General features: G+C 46.1%; 1 protein-coding gene across 1 annotated transcript in view; it reads right to left on the bottom strand.

Annotated features, from left to right (window-relative positions):
* The window catches only part of FXR2 (FMR1 autosomal homolog 2), a 60,324-nt gene that overhangs the window by 29,755 nt on the left and 15,137 nt on the right, over nt 1-15,432 (bottom strand). Inside the window, exon 2 of the mRNA XM_060779836.2 lies at nt 3,153-3,205. Coding sequence (XP_060635819.2) covers nt 3,153-3,205 — 53 coding nt within the window. The remainder of the gene's footprint in view (nt 1-3,152; nt 3,206-15,432) is intronic.

Here is a 15,432-nt window from a genome sequence, read left to right as displayed (position 1 = left end):
TCACAGTCAGGAAGTTCTTCCTCATGTTCAGATGGAATCTCCTCTCTTGTAGTTTGAAGCCATTGTTCCATTGCGTCCTAGTCTCCAGGGGAGCAGAAAGGAAGCTTGCTCCCTCCTCCCTGTGACTTCTTCTCACATATTTATACATGGCTATCATATCTCCTCTCAGCCTTCTCTTCTTCAGGCTAAACATGCCCAGCTCCTTAAGCCGCTCCTCATAGGGCTTGTTCTCCAGATCCTTGATCATTTTAGTCACCCTCCTCTGGACACATTCCAGCTTGTCAATATCTCTCTGCTGCTGAGTATGCATGCCCAGTGTGGAACACATCTCATCACACTAAAACAGTGGATGTGGCTCTTAATGAGACATGCCGCATTATCACGGGGTGTCTGCGACCCACACCACTGGAGAAATTACACTGCTTAGCCGGTATTGCACCACCTGACATCCGCCGGGAAGTAGCAGCCAATAGTGAAAGGACCAAGGCAGAGACATCTCCAGCTCATCCCCTGTTTGGGTATCAGCCAGCACGTCAACGACTTAAATCAAGACATAGTTTTCTTAGAACTACAGAGACACTCGCTGGAACACCCCAGCAAGCGAGAGTCCAAAAGTGGCAGGCCCAAACCCAGCACCTCAATTCATGGGTGATACCAGATGAGAGACTCCCCCCTGGGCACTCAGAAGACTGGGCGACTTGGAAGGCGCTGAACAGATTGCGCTCTGGCACCACGAGATGCAGAGCCAATCTTAAGAAATGGGGCTACAGGGTGGAATCCTCGGCATGCGAGTGCGGAGAAGAACAAACCACTGACCACCTGCTGCAATGCACCCTGAGCCCTGCCACATGCACGATGGAGGACCTTCTTGCGGCAACACCAGAGGCACTCCAAGTGGACAGATACTGGTCAAAGGACATTTAACCAAATACCAAATTTACAAAATCTGTGTGGTTTTTTTTTCTTTCTTTTTTTTTCTTTTTTTTCTTTTTCTTTTTAATCTCTGTGTTTGTTTTGCTCTGTTGGAATTGTAATACAATGGTTGCTGATGACACGATAAATAAATAATATCTCTCTTGAATTGTGGTGCCCAGAACTGGACACGATATTCCAGGTGTGGTCTAACCAAGGCGGAATAGAGCATGGGGAGCAGGACTTCCCTGGATCTAGACCCTAGGCTCCTCTGGATGCAGGCCAAAATCCCATTGGCTTTTTTGCCACCACATCACATTCCTGGCTCATGTTTAACTTGTTGTCCACGAGGACTCCAAGATCTTTTTCACACATGGCCATTCAGACTCTGCTTAAAACCCTCCAGAGAAGGAGACACAGCATATTCCACCCTGATGCTTGCCATAGATGGAGGCAAAACGTCAGGAGAGAATGCCTCTAGAACATGGCCATATAGCCTGAAAAAACCTACAACAACCCAGTGATTCCAGCCATGAAAGCCTTCGACAATTTTGATAAATGTTTTTAATGTTTATGTATTTATAAGAATTTGTATATTTATAAGAGTATTTATAATATTTATATAATATTTATAAGGATTTTTTGTCCCAGTATTTACTTTTTGCCCTATATATGCTGTGCTCCGCCCTGAGTTCCCTTCGGGGTGAGAAGGGCAGAATATCAATGTTTTAAATAAATACATAAACAAATAAGACGCCCCCCCAAGAGGCTCAGGCAGGGGACATGGCAGCCATGTTCAATAGTTTCAAATATTGAACATTGTATGATGTTGTAGGATTGTATGATTCTAGGGCTGTTCAGAGAGTGACAGAGGCACAGCTCCGGCCCAATTCTGGCATGATATGCGCAGCATCACAGACGTATTCCCTCCAGTGCTGTGTCATTCCTACATTTGGGGGTGGGGACTGCTAATGGAGCATGGTGACACAGCCTCTTCTTCCGCGGGATCCTTGGCAGACAGACTGGGGAAGGGAGGGAGGCGGCTGAGCCACTGAAGCAGAGAACAATCCCTTCCAGGTCTGGATTCAAAATGATGGGCCAGGCTGACTTTGCAAAGGCCCTCGGGCTGAAGAGAGGTGAGGATAGGGCCAGAGAACACAAGAGCCATGTCTCGGGGAGGAGGACATAGCATGCTGGCAAGATAGATGGAGGCCAGGACAAAGGAAACGCTCTCAGTGACCGAAGTGGTCTTTTACCTATCAGGCAGCAGCTTCAAGCAGCCAATAGTGAAAGGACCAAGGCAGAGACATCTCCAGCTCATCCCCTGTTTGGGTATCAGCCAGCACGCCAACGACTTAAATCTAGACATAGTTTTCTAAGATCTACAGAGACCCTCGCTGGAACACCCCAGCAAGCAAGAGTCCAAAAGTGGCAGGCTCAAACCCAGCACCTCAACCAATGGCTGATACCAAATGAGAGACTCCCTCCTGGGCACACAGAAGACTGGGCGACTTGGAAGGCACTGAACAGACTGCGCTCTGGCACCACGAGATGCAGAGCCAACCTGCAGAAATGGGGCCACAAAGTAGAATCCTCGACATGCGAGTGTGGAGAAGAACAAACCACTGACCACCTGCTGCAATGCAACCTGAGCCCTGCCACATGCACAATGGAGGACCTTCTTGCAGCAACACCGGAAGCACTCCAAGTGGCCAGATACTAGTCAAAGGACATTTAACCAGCTACCAAACTCACAAGTTGTGTATTTTTCTGTTTGTTTGCTTTGTTCTGTTAGACTGGTTGTTCTGACACGACAAATAAATAAATAAGCAGCTTCAAGGAGGGCAGAAACCCACAACCACCATCCCCCTTCTCACACAAATACGCCCACTTTGGCACAGTCAATAGGAAAAGGAAGGGGTCTGAGGCTGTTAGGAATGGTGGGAGTTGGAGTCCAAAACACCTGGGGGGGGGGCAGAATTTGCCCATGCCTGAGATAAGGGATACTTAACCTGTATCAGAGTCTTTCAAAATGAAAATATCCCCCTCTGCCAGTTCCATCAGCCATAGCCAGCTTGGCCAGCACTGAGGGATGGGAGTTGGAGGCCAACATCAGTTGAAAGGGTTGCATATCCCTCTCTTTCAGACTGGTTTATGCCATGACCATTCTCACCATGCCTTCTCTGACAAGAGGGGCAAAGGAGGAGGGACCACCAGGCAGCATCTTGGCAGAGACTTACTTGTTTTCAAAGGATATCGTGACCGAATCTTCGTGGACATCTTTAACGAAACCCTGCAGAAGAGGAAGAGAGACAAGAGACACTGCATTAACATCAGAGCGAGCAACACAAACAACACAGAGCGAGCAACACAATCAACTGGGCCTGAAAAAGTGAGCAACCAACTAGGAGTAGCAGAGTGGAGGCAGGGACGCACCGAAGGGAAACATATGAACTTATGCTCCAGGCCAATCAATCAGCTGACTGCAAAGGCAGAAGGAGCAGTTGTAGGTATCATAGGTGGCTGTTGGAAGCACCAGCAAGACCCCAAAGGCCTGGACGTGAATGCTTGGAAGCTGCAGGTGTAACCAAAGTACCCTCACCTGCTTAACTCTTGGTCTGGCAAGGAATATCCAGACACAGAGAGGCCCTCCTCTCGGTCCCACTACCATCTCAAGCACGGTTGGTGGGGACAAGAGAGAGGTGCCTTCTCAGTGGTGGCTCCCCGCCTCTGGAACTCCCTTCCAAGGAAAATAAGACAGGGCCCATCCCTCCCCTCCTTCCGTAAGAGCTTGAAGACCTGGTGGTTTCGACAAGCCTTTGAAAATGACCAGTTCTAACTCAGCCCTACACATTGTCGAATACGGCCTTATTCTTCCTTCCAATTACCCAGATCATTTCCGCTAATCGGTCCCGGAATGAACAGCCACAGACCCATACTTAGTATTATTGTTGCCTGCCATAGCATTGCACTTAATTCCTGGCCTCCCTAGAATTTTTGGGCTTGCACAAATCTTGGCCCAACCTTTTTAAAATGCCTTGAACAGGCAGGATTCTTTTAATACGTGTGTTATGGCGACAATTTTAATGTTTATATTTTGTGTTGTTAATCTTATGGTTATGTTGTTTTTTACTTTGTATGTTTTGTGATATTACTTGGGAACCGCTCTCAGTCCCCTCGGGGAGATGGAGCGGTATATAAATAAAGTTTTTATTATTATTATTATTATTATTACTAGCCATCCCCTGCCACACGTTGCTGTGGCCCACATGGGGGTTCTGTGTGGGAGGTTTGGCCCAATTCTATCGTTGGTGGGGTTTAGAAAGCTCTGTGATTGTAGGTGAACTATAAATCCCAGCAACTACAACTCCCAAATGTCAAGATTCTATTTTCCCCAAACTCCACCAGTGTTCACTTTTGGACATATTGAGTATTCATGTAGAGTTTGGTCCAGATCCATCATTGTTTGAGTCCACAGCGATCTCTGGATATAGGTGAACTACAACTCCAAAACACTGCCCACCAAACCCTTCCAGTATTTTCTGTTGGTCATGGGAGACCTGTGTGCCAAGTTTGGTTCAATTCCATCGTTGGTGGGGTTCAGAATGCTCTGTGATTGTAGGTGAACTATAAATCCCAGCAACTACAAGTTCCAAATGACAAAATCAATCTTTTGTGAGTGAAGGACATACATTGGGTTGTTAGGTGTCTTGTGTCCAAATTTGGTGCCAATTCGTCCAGTAATTTTTGAGTTCTGTTAGTCCCACAAACGAACATTACATTTTTATTTATATAGATCAGTGGTTCTCAGCCTTTCTAATGGTGCGACCCCTTAATACAGTTCCTCATGTTGTGGTGACCCCCAACCATAAAATTATTTTTGTTGCTACTTCATAACTGTAAGTTTGCTACTGTTATGAATCATAATGTAAATATCTGATATACAGGATGTATTTTCATTCACCAGACAAAATTTGGCATAAATACCCGATACGTCCAAGTTTGAATACTGGTGGGATTGATGGAGGGGATTGATTTTGTCATTTGGGAGTTATAGTTGCTGGGATTTATAGTTAATCTGCAATCAAAGAGCATTCTGAACTCCACCAACAATGGAATTCAACCAAACTTGCCACACAGAACTCCCATGACCAACAGAAAAATACTGGAAGGGTTTGGTGGGCATTGACCTTGAGTTTGGGAGTTGTAGTTCACCTACATCCAGAGAGCACTCTGGACTCAAACAATGACAGATCTGAACCAAACTTGGCACGAATACTCAATATGCTCAAATGTGAACGCAGGTGGAGTTTGGGGGAAATAGTCCTTGACTTTTGGGAGTTGTAGTTGCTGGGATTTGGCGTTCATCTACAATCAAAGAGCATTCTGAACCCCACAAATGATAGAATTGGGTCAAACTTTTCACACAGAACCCCAATGCCCAACAGAAAATACTGTGTTTTCTGATGGTCTTTGGCGACCCCTCTGACACCCCCTCATGACCCCCTCAGGGGTCCCGACCCCCAGGTTGAGAAACACTGATATAGATGATGATGATGATGATATTATTATTATTATGTGTACTTGGAAAACAGCAAAATACCACCCTAGGCAAAAGACCCCTATCAGGCAGCAGCTTCAAGGAGGGCAGAAACTCACAACCACCACCCTCCTTCTCATACAACTATGCCCACTTTGGCACAGTACAAAGGATTGACTAACCAACATCAGACTCTCACAGCAATGGCACTCCAGGCTTCATTCAGCAAGATCACTGCTGCTTTCTTTGGGCTATTTGTTTGCTTCCCTTAAACCAAGAAAATTCTCAAAGAGGCCTTACTCCACTTTACAGAGATTGCTCTGGACCATTCTCTGACCTACAAGAAGCACTGCCTGAACATCAAGCAAAAAGTGGGTGCTAGAAACAATATCATACGAAAGCTGACTGGCACAACCTGGGGATCACAACCAGATACAGTTAAGACATCTGCCCTTGCACTGTGCTCCTCTGCTGAGTATGCATGCCCAGTGTAGAACACATCTCACCACGCTGAAACAGTGGATGTGGCTCTTAATGAGACATGCCGCATTATCACGGGGTGTCTGCGCCCTACACCACTGGAGAAATTACACTGTTTAGCCGGTATTGCACCACCTGACATCCGCCGGGAAGGAGCAGCCAATAGTGAAAGGACCAAGGCAGAGACATCTCCAGCTCATCCCTTGTTTGGGTATCAGCCAGCACGTCAACGACTTAAATCTAGAAATAGTTTTCTAAGATCTGCAGAGACACTCGCTGGAACACCTCAGCAAGCGAGAGTCCAAAAGTGGCAGGCTCAAACCCAGCACCTCAACCAATGGCTGATACCAAATGAGAGACTCTCCCCTGGGCACACAGAACACTGGGCAACTTGGAAGGGGCTGAACAAACTGTGCTCTGGTACCATGAGATGCAGAGCCAACCTTCAGAAATGGGACCACAAAGTGGAATCCTCGATATGCGAGTGTGGAGAAGAGCAAACCACTGACCACCTGCAATGCACCCTGAGCCCTGCCACATGCACAATGGAGGACCTTCTTGCGGCAACACCAGAAGCACTCCAAGTGGCCAGATACGGGTCAAAGGACATTTCATCAACTACCAAACTCACATATTTTGTATTTTCTCTGTTTGTTTGCTTTGTTCTGTTAGAAATGTAATATAATTTATTTATTTATTTATTTACTTTACTTCTATACCGCTATTCTCAGCCCGAAGGCGACTCACAGCGGTTCACAACACACAGAAAACAGAGAAATTCAGTACACCAATATAAAAACAGTTAACAACCTAATCAATACACAGTTAATACACAATTTACTATAATAAACATCAATAGCATCTCATCACTAAAAACACGATCCAAATTCATCATCCATTGCTCCATTCCTATGTCATTACCAGTCACTGCACTAATTATTCGAACGCCTGCTGAAATAACCAGGTCTTTACTTTCTTGCGGAATATCATTAGGGATGGCGCTAACCTAATGTCTGTGGGAAGGGCGTTCCACAGCCGGGGAGCCACCACCAAGAAGGCCCTATCTCTCGTCCCAGCCAGCCGTGCTTGTGAAGCTGGTGGGATCGAGAGCAGGGCCTCCCCGGAAGATCTCAAAGTCCAGGCTGGCTGCCCTGACACGAGAAATAAATAAAAAAATATTTGATTCCCTTACAAGCCAGACAAAACGCTTTACAAAGATTGCTGCACATTTAGGCCAGGATACATTTAGGCAGTATAACCCCCCAGCTACCTATCAATAGAAAGAATCAGAGGAAGTCTGAAATGCGAGTGTGGCAAGTCTCTCTTCTCTTCCTTCCTCCCAATGGCTCTCAGGCGCTGGCACTGCCAGGGGAAAAAGAGAGCAGCTGCTGGGCAGCCACCAAGGGAAGGAGGGCAGCAGGCATGCATTCCCAGTTTGGAGCGTGATGAAGTCAGGTTACCATGTCCTGCATGTCCAAAGGGTGACAGGGAGAACAGGTGCTGCGGGGGGACAGGGAGACCTTCTCTGCCAGCTGCAAGAACAAGCAACAAGGCGGCCGCATGTGCTGCGCCATTTCCAATCCATCCTGTATTTCCAATCCATCCAGGCACCGGCACAAGTCCCACCACCATCCTGGGCCCAGCTTCTGCATGAGTCAAAGACCTGGTTCAAGGTGGTGGCAAGGTGCCACCTCCCAGGCTTGGTACCTTGAGTCCAGAGAAGTTGGGACTCTGCAAAGCCCACGAGAGAGGCTTCCTCTCAAGAACCTGCCTGATGTATCTCACACTGTTCTGGGCTGGGCACTCTATTTTGCAAAACTCTTGCTCTTTCATAGGACCTGGCCCTCTCTTTAGAAATAGTTAGGAATTGTGGAAGTTGAAGTCCAAAACACCTGAAGGGAGGGCCCTAGTTTGCCCATGCCTGCTTCATCTGGCCACCTTCCAGCGTAAGTCATAGAATCATAGAATCAAAAAGTTGGAAGAGACCTCCTGGGCCATCATCCAGTCCAACCCCATTCTGCCAAGAAGCAGGAATATTGCATTCAAATCACTCCTGACAGATGGCCATCCAGCCTCTGTTTAAAAGCTTCCAAAGAAGGAGCCTCCACCATACTCCATAGAATCATAGAATCAAAGAGTTGGAAGAGACCTCCTGGGCCATCCAGTCCAACCCCATCCTGCCAAGAAGCAGGGATATTGCATTCAACTCACCCCTGACAGATGGCCATCCAGCCTCTGTTTAAAAGCTTCCAAAGAAGGAGCCTCCACCATACTCCATAGAATCATAGAATCAAAGAGTTGGAAGAGACCTCCTGGGCCATCCAGTCCAACCCCATTCTGCCAAGAAGCAGGAATATTGCATTCAAAGCACCCCTGACAGATGGCCATCCAGCCTCTGTTTAAAAGCTTCCAAAGAAGGAGCCTCCACCACACTCCAGGGCAGAGAGTTCCACTGCTGAACGGCTCTCACAGTCAGGAAGTTCTTCCTCATGTTCAGATGGAATCTTCTCTCTTGTAGTTTGAAGCCATTGCTCCCTTGCGTCCTAGTCTCCAAGGAAGCAGAAAACAAGCTTGCTCCCTCCTCCTCCCTGTGGCTTCCTCTCACATATTTATACATGGCTATCATATCTCCTCTCAGCCTTCTCTTCTTCAGGCTAAACATGCCCAGCTCCTTAAGCCACTCCTCATAGGGCTTGTTCTCCAGACCCTTGATCATTTTAGTCGCCTTGAACTGTTTTGCCTAGAACAGTGTTATTCCTTCGTGACTGTATCTCTCTCCATGAAGCAACCCTTCGATCATCGGGGGAGGCCCTCCTTTCGCCCCTGCCAATCTCACAGGCTCGGCTTGTGGGCACAAGGGAGAGAGCCTTCTCCTCTGTGGCTCCCCGACTCTGGAACTCATTACCTGGAGAGATCAGGAAAGCCCCTATACTAGAAACATTTAAAAAGAACCTTAAAACCTGGCTCTTCTGCTGTGTCTTGGACAAATAGGTGCACAACATGACATTATTGCTCTCTTCAACGCTTCTGTCACTGGAGTACAACCCCCCCCCCCCCCCCCCCAAAAATGGGAAGTTTAGTTTCACAACCCTGTGTATCTTTATGAGCTCCCGGCAAATAATTTGCTCCTATTTTTATCTCATTAGAGTTTTTAACAATTTATCTTGTGCATGTGGCCCGCCCACTGTTACTGCGACTGTGTTTTTTGTTTATTGTAATGTTATTTTGTTATTGTATTTTTTTCCATGTAATTTTGATGATGTTGCTTGTTGTTTATGTTTTGGTTTTATCTTGATGTAATATGTTATTCGGGCTTGGCCCCATGTAAGCCGCACCGAGTCCCCATTGGGGAGATGGTGGTGGGGTATAAATAAAGATTATTATTATTATTATTATTATTATTATTATTATTATTCCAAGCAAAAGAAAGTGGGACTTCTAGGCCTTATTTTATTTGCTTTATTTCTATACCGCATTTTTCAGCCCAATCAGGCGACTCAATGCGGTTCAATGCCTTCCTCTCTTGATTCCTCTTAATCAGGCATGGGCAGATTTTAGCCCTCTGGGTATTTTGGACTTCAACTCCCATAATTCCTTAACAGACCAAAGCACCTGGAGGGCCAAAGTTTGGCCATGCCTGAAGCAGAGAGTGGGTGGGTGGATAACACTGGCCAACATACATTTTGGTGCCTCAGATGTTAGCCCTGTTTCTGGGTATATCTGACCTACAGATTTCAAAAATGGCACCCATTTTCCCTTATGAGCCCTGGATTTGGGACACAGAGCATATGCCATATGCCACTCTTCATTTGTCCATCCACAAAAAACTACCACAACCCAATCTAAAACTAGAGCTGATGCGGTCTATCCAATGCAGTTTTTTGAATCAGAGCCCCAAAGGATCCCAGGAACAGATCCAAAACCCAAGACACCAAGAATTTTTGTTGTTGTTTTTGGGCTGTGTAATAGTCTGGTGGAGCCCTCGGTGGTGCAGTGGGTTAAAGCTAGGCTTGGGCAATCCATGGTTCTAAATGGTTCTAAAGTACTTACAAAATTAAAGTTCTGGTGGTGAAAATTTCAGAACTCTAACAAAACTTTCAAAATTTCATAATAAATGACAGTTCCTAATTGGTTCTGTCATTAAAATAACCAATAATGAAATAATAATTAAATTTTGAAAGTTTTGTTAGAGTTCTGAAATTTTCACCACCAGAACTTTAGTTTTGTAAGTACTTTAGAACCATTTAGAACCATGGATTGCCCAAGCCTAGTTAAAGCGCTGAGCTGCTGAGCTTGTTGACTCAAAGGTTGCAGGTTCGATTCCAGGGAGCGGTGTGAGCTTCTACTGTCAGCCCTACCTTCTGCCAACCTAGCAGTTCAAAAACATGCAAATGTGAGTAGATCTATAGGTACCGCTCCGGCAGGAAGGTAATGGCGCTCCACGCAGTCATGCTGGCCACATGACCTTGGAGGTGTCTACGGACAACGCCGGCTCTTCGGCTTAGAAATGGAGATGAGCACCACACCCCAAAGCCGGACATGACTGGACTTAATGTCAGAGGACAACCTTTACCTTTTAATAGTCTGATAATAGACAGATAGATGGACAGACAGATAGACAGACATGATAAGGATAGCTAGACAGAAGGACAATACAGAGAGGGAGGGAGGGAGCTAGACAGATAGATGGGTCCCAATACTGGAGGAGAGGGCCAACCAACATTTCAACACTAAGAGAAGCCTCCTGAGTCTTCCACCCTCCCTGTCACATCCTACTGGCCGAGACATTAAAGACGTCTGCCTTGCATTCCAAACCTGGAATGGATCAGACACACAGATCTTGGAAGCAAATGGGGGAAACCATCCAAACCCCGCTCTGCACTGTAAAATTGAAAAGGGTCCCAATCCTTGCTTGCTGCTCCACCACTGCCCCCTCTGCTCCAAGATTCCCCTTTCGGCCTCTGCTCCGCCTGCAGCTATATCCGTCCCCAGGCCAGGAAGAGCCTCTCATTTTTCATTCCTCTATCCAGACCATGCCATGAGGAAAACACACAGGAACATCTCCATTCCCCACGTCCCCCAACTGCAGGCAGGGCCCCACCTTCCCCTCTGGTCACACTGTCAGGGCTAAAAATCAAAAGGGCTGCTGCATAAGAGATTGGCCCCACTTCCTGGCACCACGTGGGTGCATCTCAGGGTGCCTTATTCAGCTGCACCTGGCTCCCTGTATCCGAGAGAGGCCGGGTGCAAAAGGAGGTAAGGAAGAGCCCCAAGGCTGCTGTGCTGCTCCCATTCATTTGCACACCCCCTGGGGCTCAGGAATTCACAGATAACCGCTGTGCCTGTGGCACACCTCTGCATAAAAAAGCTTCTCAGCACAGCGTGCTTCTTCCTGGGGTTCAGCAAGCCTTCCTTCTATTATCCACTCAATCTTTGATGTCAAAACAGTGCTCATTGTTGTAAAGCTTTCCACCAGCACTACTGCTTATGGGAGAAGATATTATAATTATTATAACTTTATTTGTACCCCGCTAGCATCTCCCGAAGGATTCGATGCGGCTTACAATAGGCCGAAGCCCAACACAATACAACAATACAACATCTAGCAAATAAAAACAGTTAAGCAGAAAAACAATAACAATGGCAATACGACAAGACATTATTAAAAACTGAGTCGGCCGAAGTAGGGGTACAAGGTTAAAAGTGCTGATGTGTCGGAGGGGTGTGGGATTATGATATAAGTGCGGTGTGCAGTGTGCGGTGATTTTGGTACTAAAGTGCTTCTGGGATTTGGTACTGGGAGAATTCCTAATCTGAAAAGGCACATTGGAACAGCCAGGTTTTCACAGCCATGTGCCCCAAATAGCCCCAGCTCCATTCTGGGAAAAGAAGTTTGAATCTCAAGTGCCAATGGATGACAAGAAGCACCAGGGACGCTCTCAATCTGGCACCATCATCAGTAGGAATGGGGCTGCCTTTGGGAAACACCTGGAAACTTCAACAGATCCCAGATGTTGCAGCTGGATTGCTACTTGGAGCTGGTGGAGGTGCACACAAGAGTCCCTTGTCACAAAGAGAAGGTTGAGGGGAGACATGAGTCATGTTTAAATATGTGAAAGGATGTCATGAAGAGGGAGGTTCGTTCTTTGCTGCCCTAGAGATTAGGACTCAATGGAGTCATGGGCTCAAACTGCAGGAAAGGAGATTCCCCCTGGAAAACTTCCTGTCTGTAAAAGCTGTTTATCAGTGGAACTCTCTATAATAATAATAATAATAATAATAATAATAATAATATAATAAAACTTTATTTATACCCCGCTACCATCTCCCCAAGGGACTTGGTGCGGCTTACATGAGGCCGAGCCCACAATACATCAACACAAGTAATAACAATCACAATACAAAGCAAAGCAATTAAAATAAATCTCATACACAAATAGCATAAACATAAACAAAAACACAATGCACATTTAAAAAACTATGGCTGGGCCAAATGTAATTGAAGTTTAAAAAATAATGCTGGGCATGAACAATAAAGAGGAGATGGGGCATTGGTGGAAACGTACAGGCAGTCTTAAATCAGAACAAAGTGCTTTTAGAGGACATAATGCTGAGGGTTCATTATTCTGGGAAGGCACACTGGAACAACCATGTTTTCAAGCTTCTCCTAAAGACTGCCAGAGATGGGGCATGCCTGACGTCCTTAGGAAGTGAGTTCCAGAGTCGAGGGGCCACCACCGAGAAGACCCTCTCTCTCGTCCCCACCAATCGTGCTTGCGATGCAGGTGGGAGCGCAAGTAGGGCCTCTCCAGATGATCTAAGAGATTGTGTGGGTTTCGTACACAGAAATGGGGTCACGTAGGTAGGAAGGCCCCAAACCATTCAGGGCTTCAGAGTGTAGTGGTAGCTCCTTCCTGGAGGCTTTCAAACAGAATCATAGAGTTGGAAGAGACCTCATGGGCCATCCAGTCCAAGAAGCAGGAAAATGGATGGTCCTCTTTTGGGGCACTCTGATTGTGTTTTTCCTGCCTGGTGGAAGGGGGTTGGACTGGATGGCTTGTGTGGTCTCTTCCAATTCCACGATTCTAACAGCTCTTCTGCTTACCAGTCCATTTTCAGGGACAAGTCAAGCCTGCCTAGGTTTTAAGGTTTTCAATGGAGGGCTTTCTCTTCTCCCCATTACGATGCCTGCATTTAGGAGACAGTTTCCTTGGTGCATTCTTTTCAACAGCAGGAAAATAAGTTTTTGGGTTGTTGTAAGTTTTTTCGGGCTATGTGGCCATGGTCTAGAGGCATTCTCTCCTGACGTTTCGCCTGCATCTATGGCAAGCATCCTCAGAGGTAGTGACTGCCTCTGAGGATGCTTGCCATAGATGCAGCCGAAACGTCAGGAGAGAATGAACTAGACCATGGCCATATAGCCTGAAAAAACCTACAACAACCCAGTGATTCTGGCCATGAAAGCCTTCGACAATACAAATAAGTTTTGTTTTAGAAAGCCCTTCATCTTCTAACTTGCCACAGACACCTTTCTACCTATGCTGGCTATAAATCAAATGAACGGAAAATAAAAAAATAACATTGATATGTATGAGGGGTGGATTATTTATTATTTGTTTATTTTAAAAAATTATATTCCACCCTTCTCACTCCAAAGGGGACTCAGGGCAGAGCACAGGATATATACGGCAAACATTCAATGCCGGGTCAAGAATTCATTATATGCATACATAAACATTAAAAACATCTATCTCAATATTAACATACACTGTTTAAAACCGCCTTGGTCATCTGCGTCAAATCTAATTGGCCCGATAAAGTTTCCTATTGCTGCTTATGACATAGCTGGGACAGTGTGGCCATACATACAAGTGGATGCTGCTGCTACTACGAGGGGTATTTTTTAAGTAAGGTCCGTTTTGTTGTAGACACTAGTAGTTCGTGCACACACCGCAACGTGTACCGGCATACCTCGAGAACAACTGTGCTCAGTTTCCGCTCTGTAGCTAACCTGTACGGTTCTGTTCTGTGCTTTAAAAATGTTTAAGACTATCAACTCACCCTCTGCATGTGAGGTTTGCTCAGTGATACGGCAGTGATACGGTTTTTGTCAGCGAGGAACCTGCCTGCTGCAGAAATTCATCGACAGATTTGTGAAGTGTATGGTGATACAAGGTGATGCAAGGCTGCATACTCTCACCCAACCTTTTTAATGTGTATGCAGAACACATCATGCGAGGATGTGCGGGGCTTGATGAATGCAAAGCTGGGGTGAAAATTGCTGGAAGAAACATTAACAACCTCAGATACGCAGATGACACCACTCTGATGGCCGAAAGCGAGGAGGAGCTGAGGAGCCTTCTAATCAAGGTGGAAGAAGAAAGCGCAAAAGCCGGGTTGCAGCTAAACGTCAAAAAAACCAAGATTATGGCAACAAGAATGATTGACAACTGGGAAATAGAGGGAGAAAACGTGGAGGCAGTGACAGACTTTGTATTTCTAGGTGCAAAGATGACTGCAGATGCGGACTGTGGACAGGAAATCAGAAGACGCTTCCTTCTTGGGAGGAGAGCAATGTCCAGTCTCGATAAAATAGTAAAGAGTAGAAACATCAGACTGGCAACAAAGATCCATTGCCTAGTCAAAGCCATGGTATTCCCTGTAGTCACCTATGGATGTGAGAGATGGACCTGAGGGAAGGCTGAGCGAAGGAAGATCGATGCTTTTGAGCTGTGGTGTTGGAGGAAAGTGCTGAGAGTGCCTTGGACTGAGAGAAGATCCAACCAGTCCATCCTCCAGGAAATAAAGCCCGACTGCTCACTGGAGGGAAGGAGACTAGAGGCAAAGCGGAAGTCCTTTGGTCACATCATGAGGAGACAGCAAAGCCTGGAGAAGACAATTATGCTGGGGAAAGTGGAAGGCAAAAGGAAGAGGGGCCGACCAAGGGCAAGTTGGATGGATGGCATCCTTGAAGTGACTGGACTGACCTTGAAGGAGCTGGGGGTGGTGATGGCCGACAGGGAGCTCTGGCGTGGGCTGGTCCATGAGGTCACGAAGAGTCGGAGACGACTGAACGAATGAACAACAACAACACGGTGATACTGTTATGAGTGAAAGCAAAGTGCGTAAGTGGGTACGACAATTCAAAAATGGCCGTGTCAACGTCCATGATGAGGACTGCTCCGGTCACCCTTCTTTGATTACAGACGTTTTGGTTATCGGAGCAGGCAGCAAGTTTTTATGAAGAGGGTATTTTAAAATTGGTTCAGAGGTATGATAAGTGTTTGAACAAACTTGGCAACTATGTCGAAAAATAGAGTGAAGTATGTACTTTCTGAAAATAAATTTACTTTTTTGAAATAAACTTTCGTTGTGTACTTATGTTCCAACGGACCTTACTTAAAAAATACCCCTTGTATTTTGCTTCCATGCCAGCAAACTTCTTCCAGGAAGACCAGCTCAGTAAAATTATTCTCACATATCAGAAAGAGCTGCAACTG

This window comes from Anolis sagrei, chromosome 6, assembly GCF_037176765.1.
Source record: "Anolis sagrei isolate rAnoSag1 chromosome 6, rAnoSag1.mat, whole genome shotgun sequence".
Taxonomy (NCBI): domain Eukaryota; kingdom Metazoa; phylum Chordata; class Lepidosauria; order Squamata; family Dactyloidae; genus Anolis; species Anolis sagrei.
This window is presented reverse-complemented; position numbering and strand designations above follow the sequence as displayed.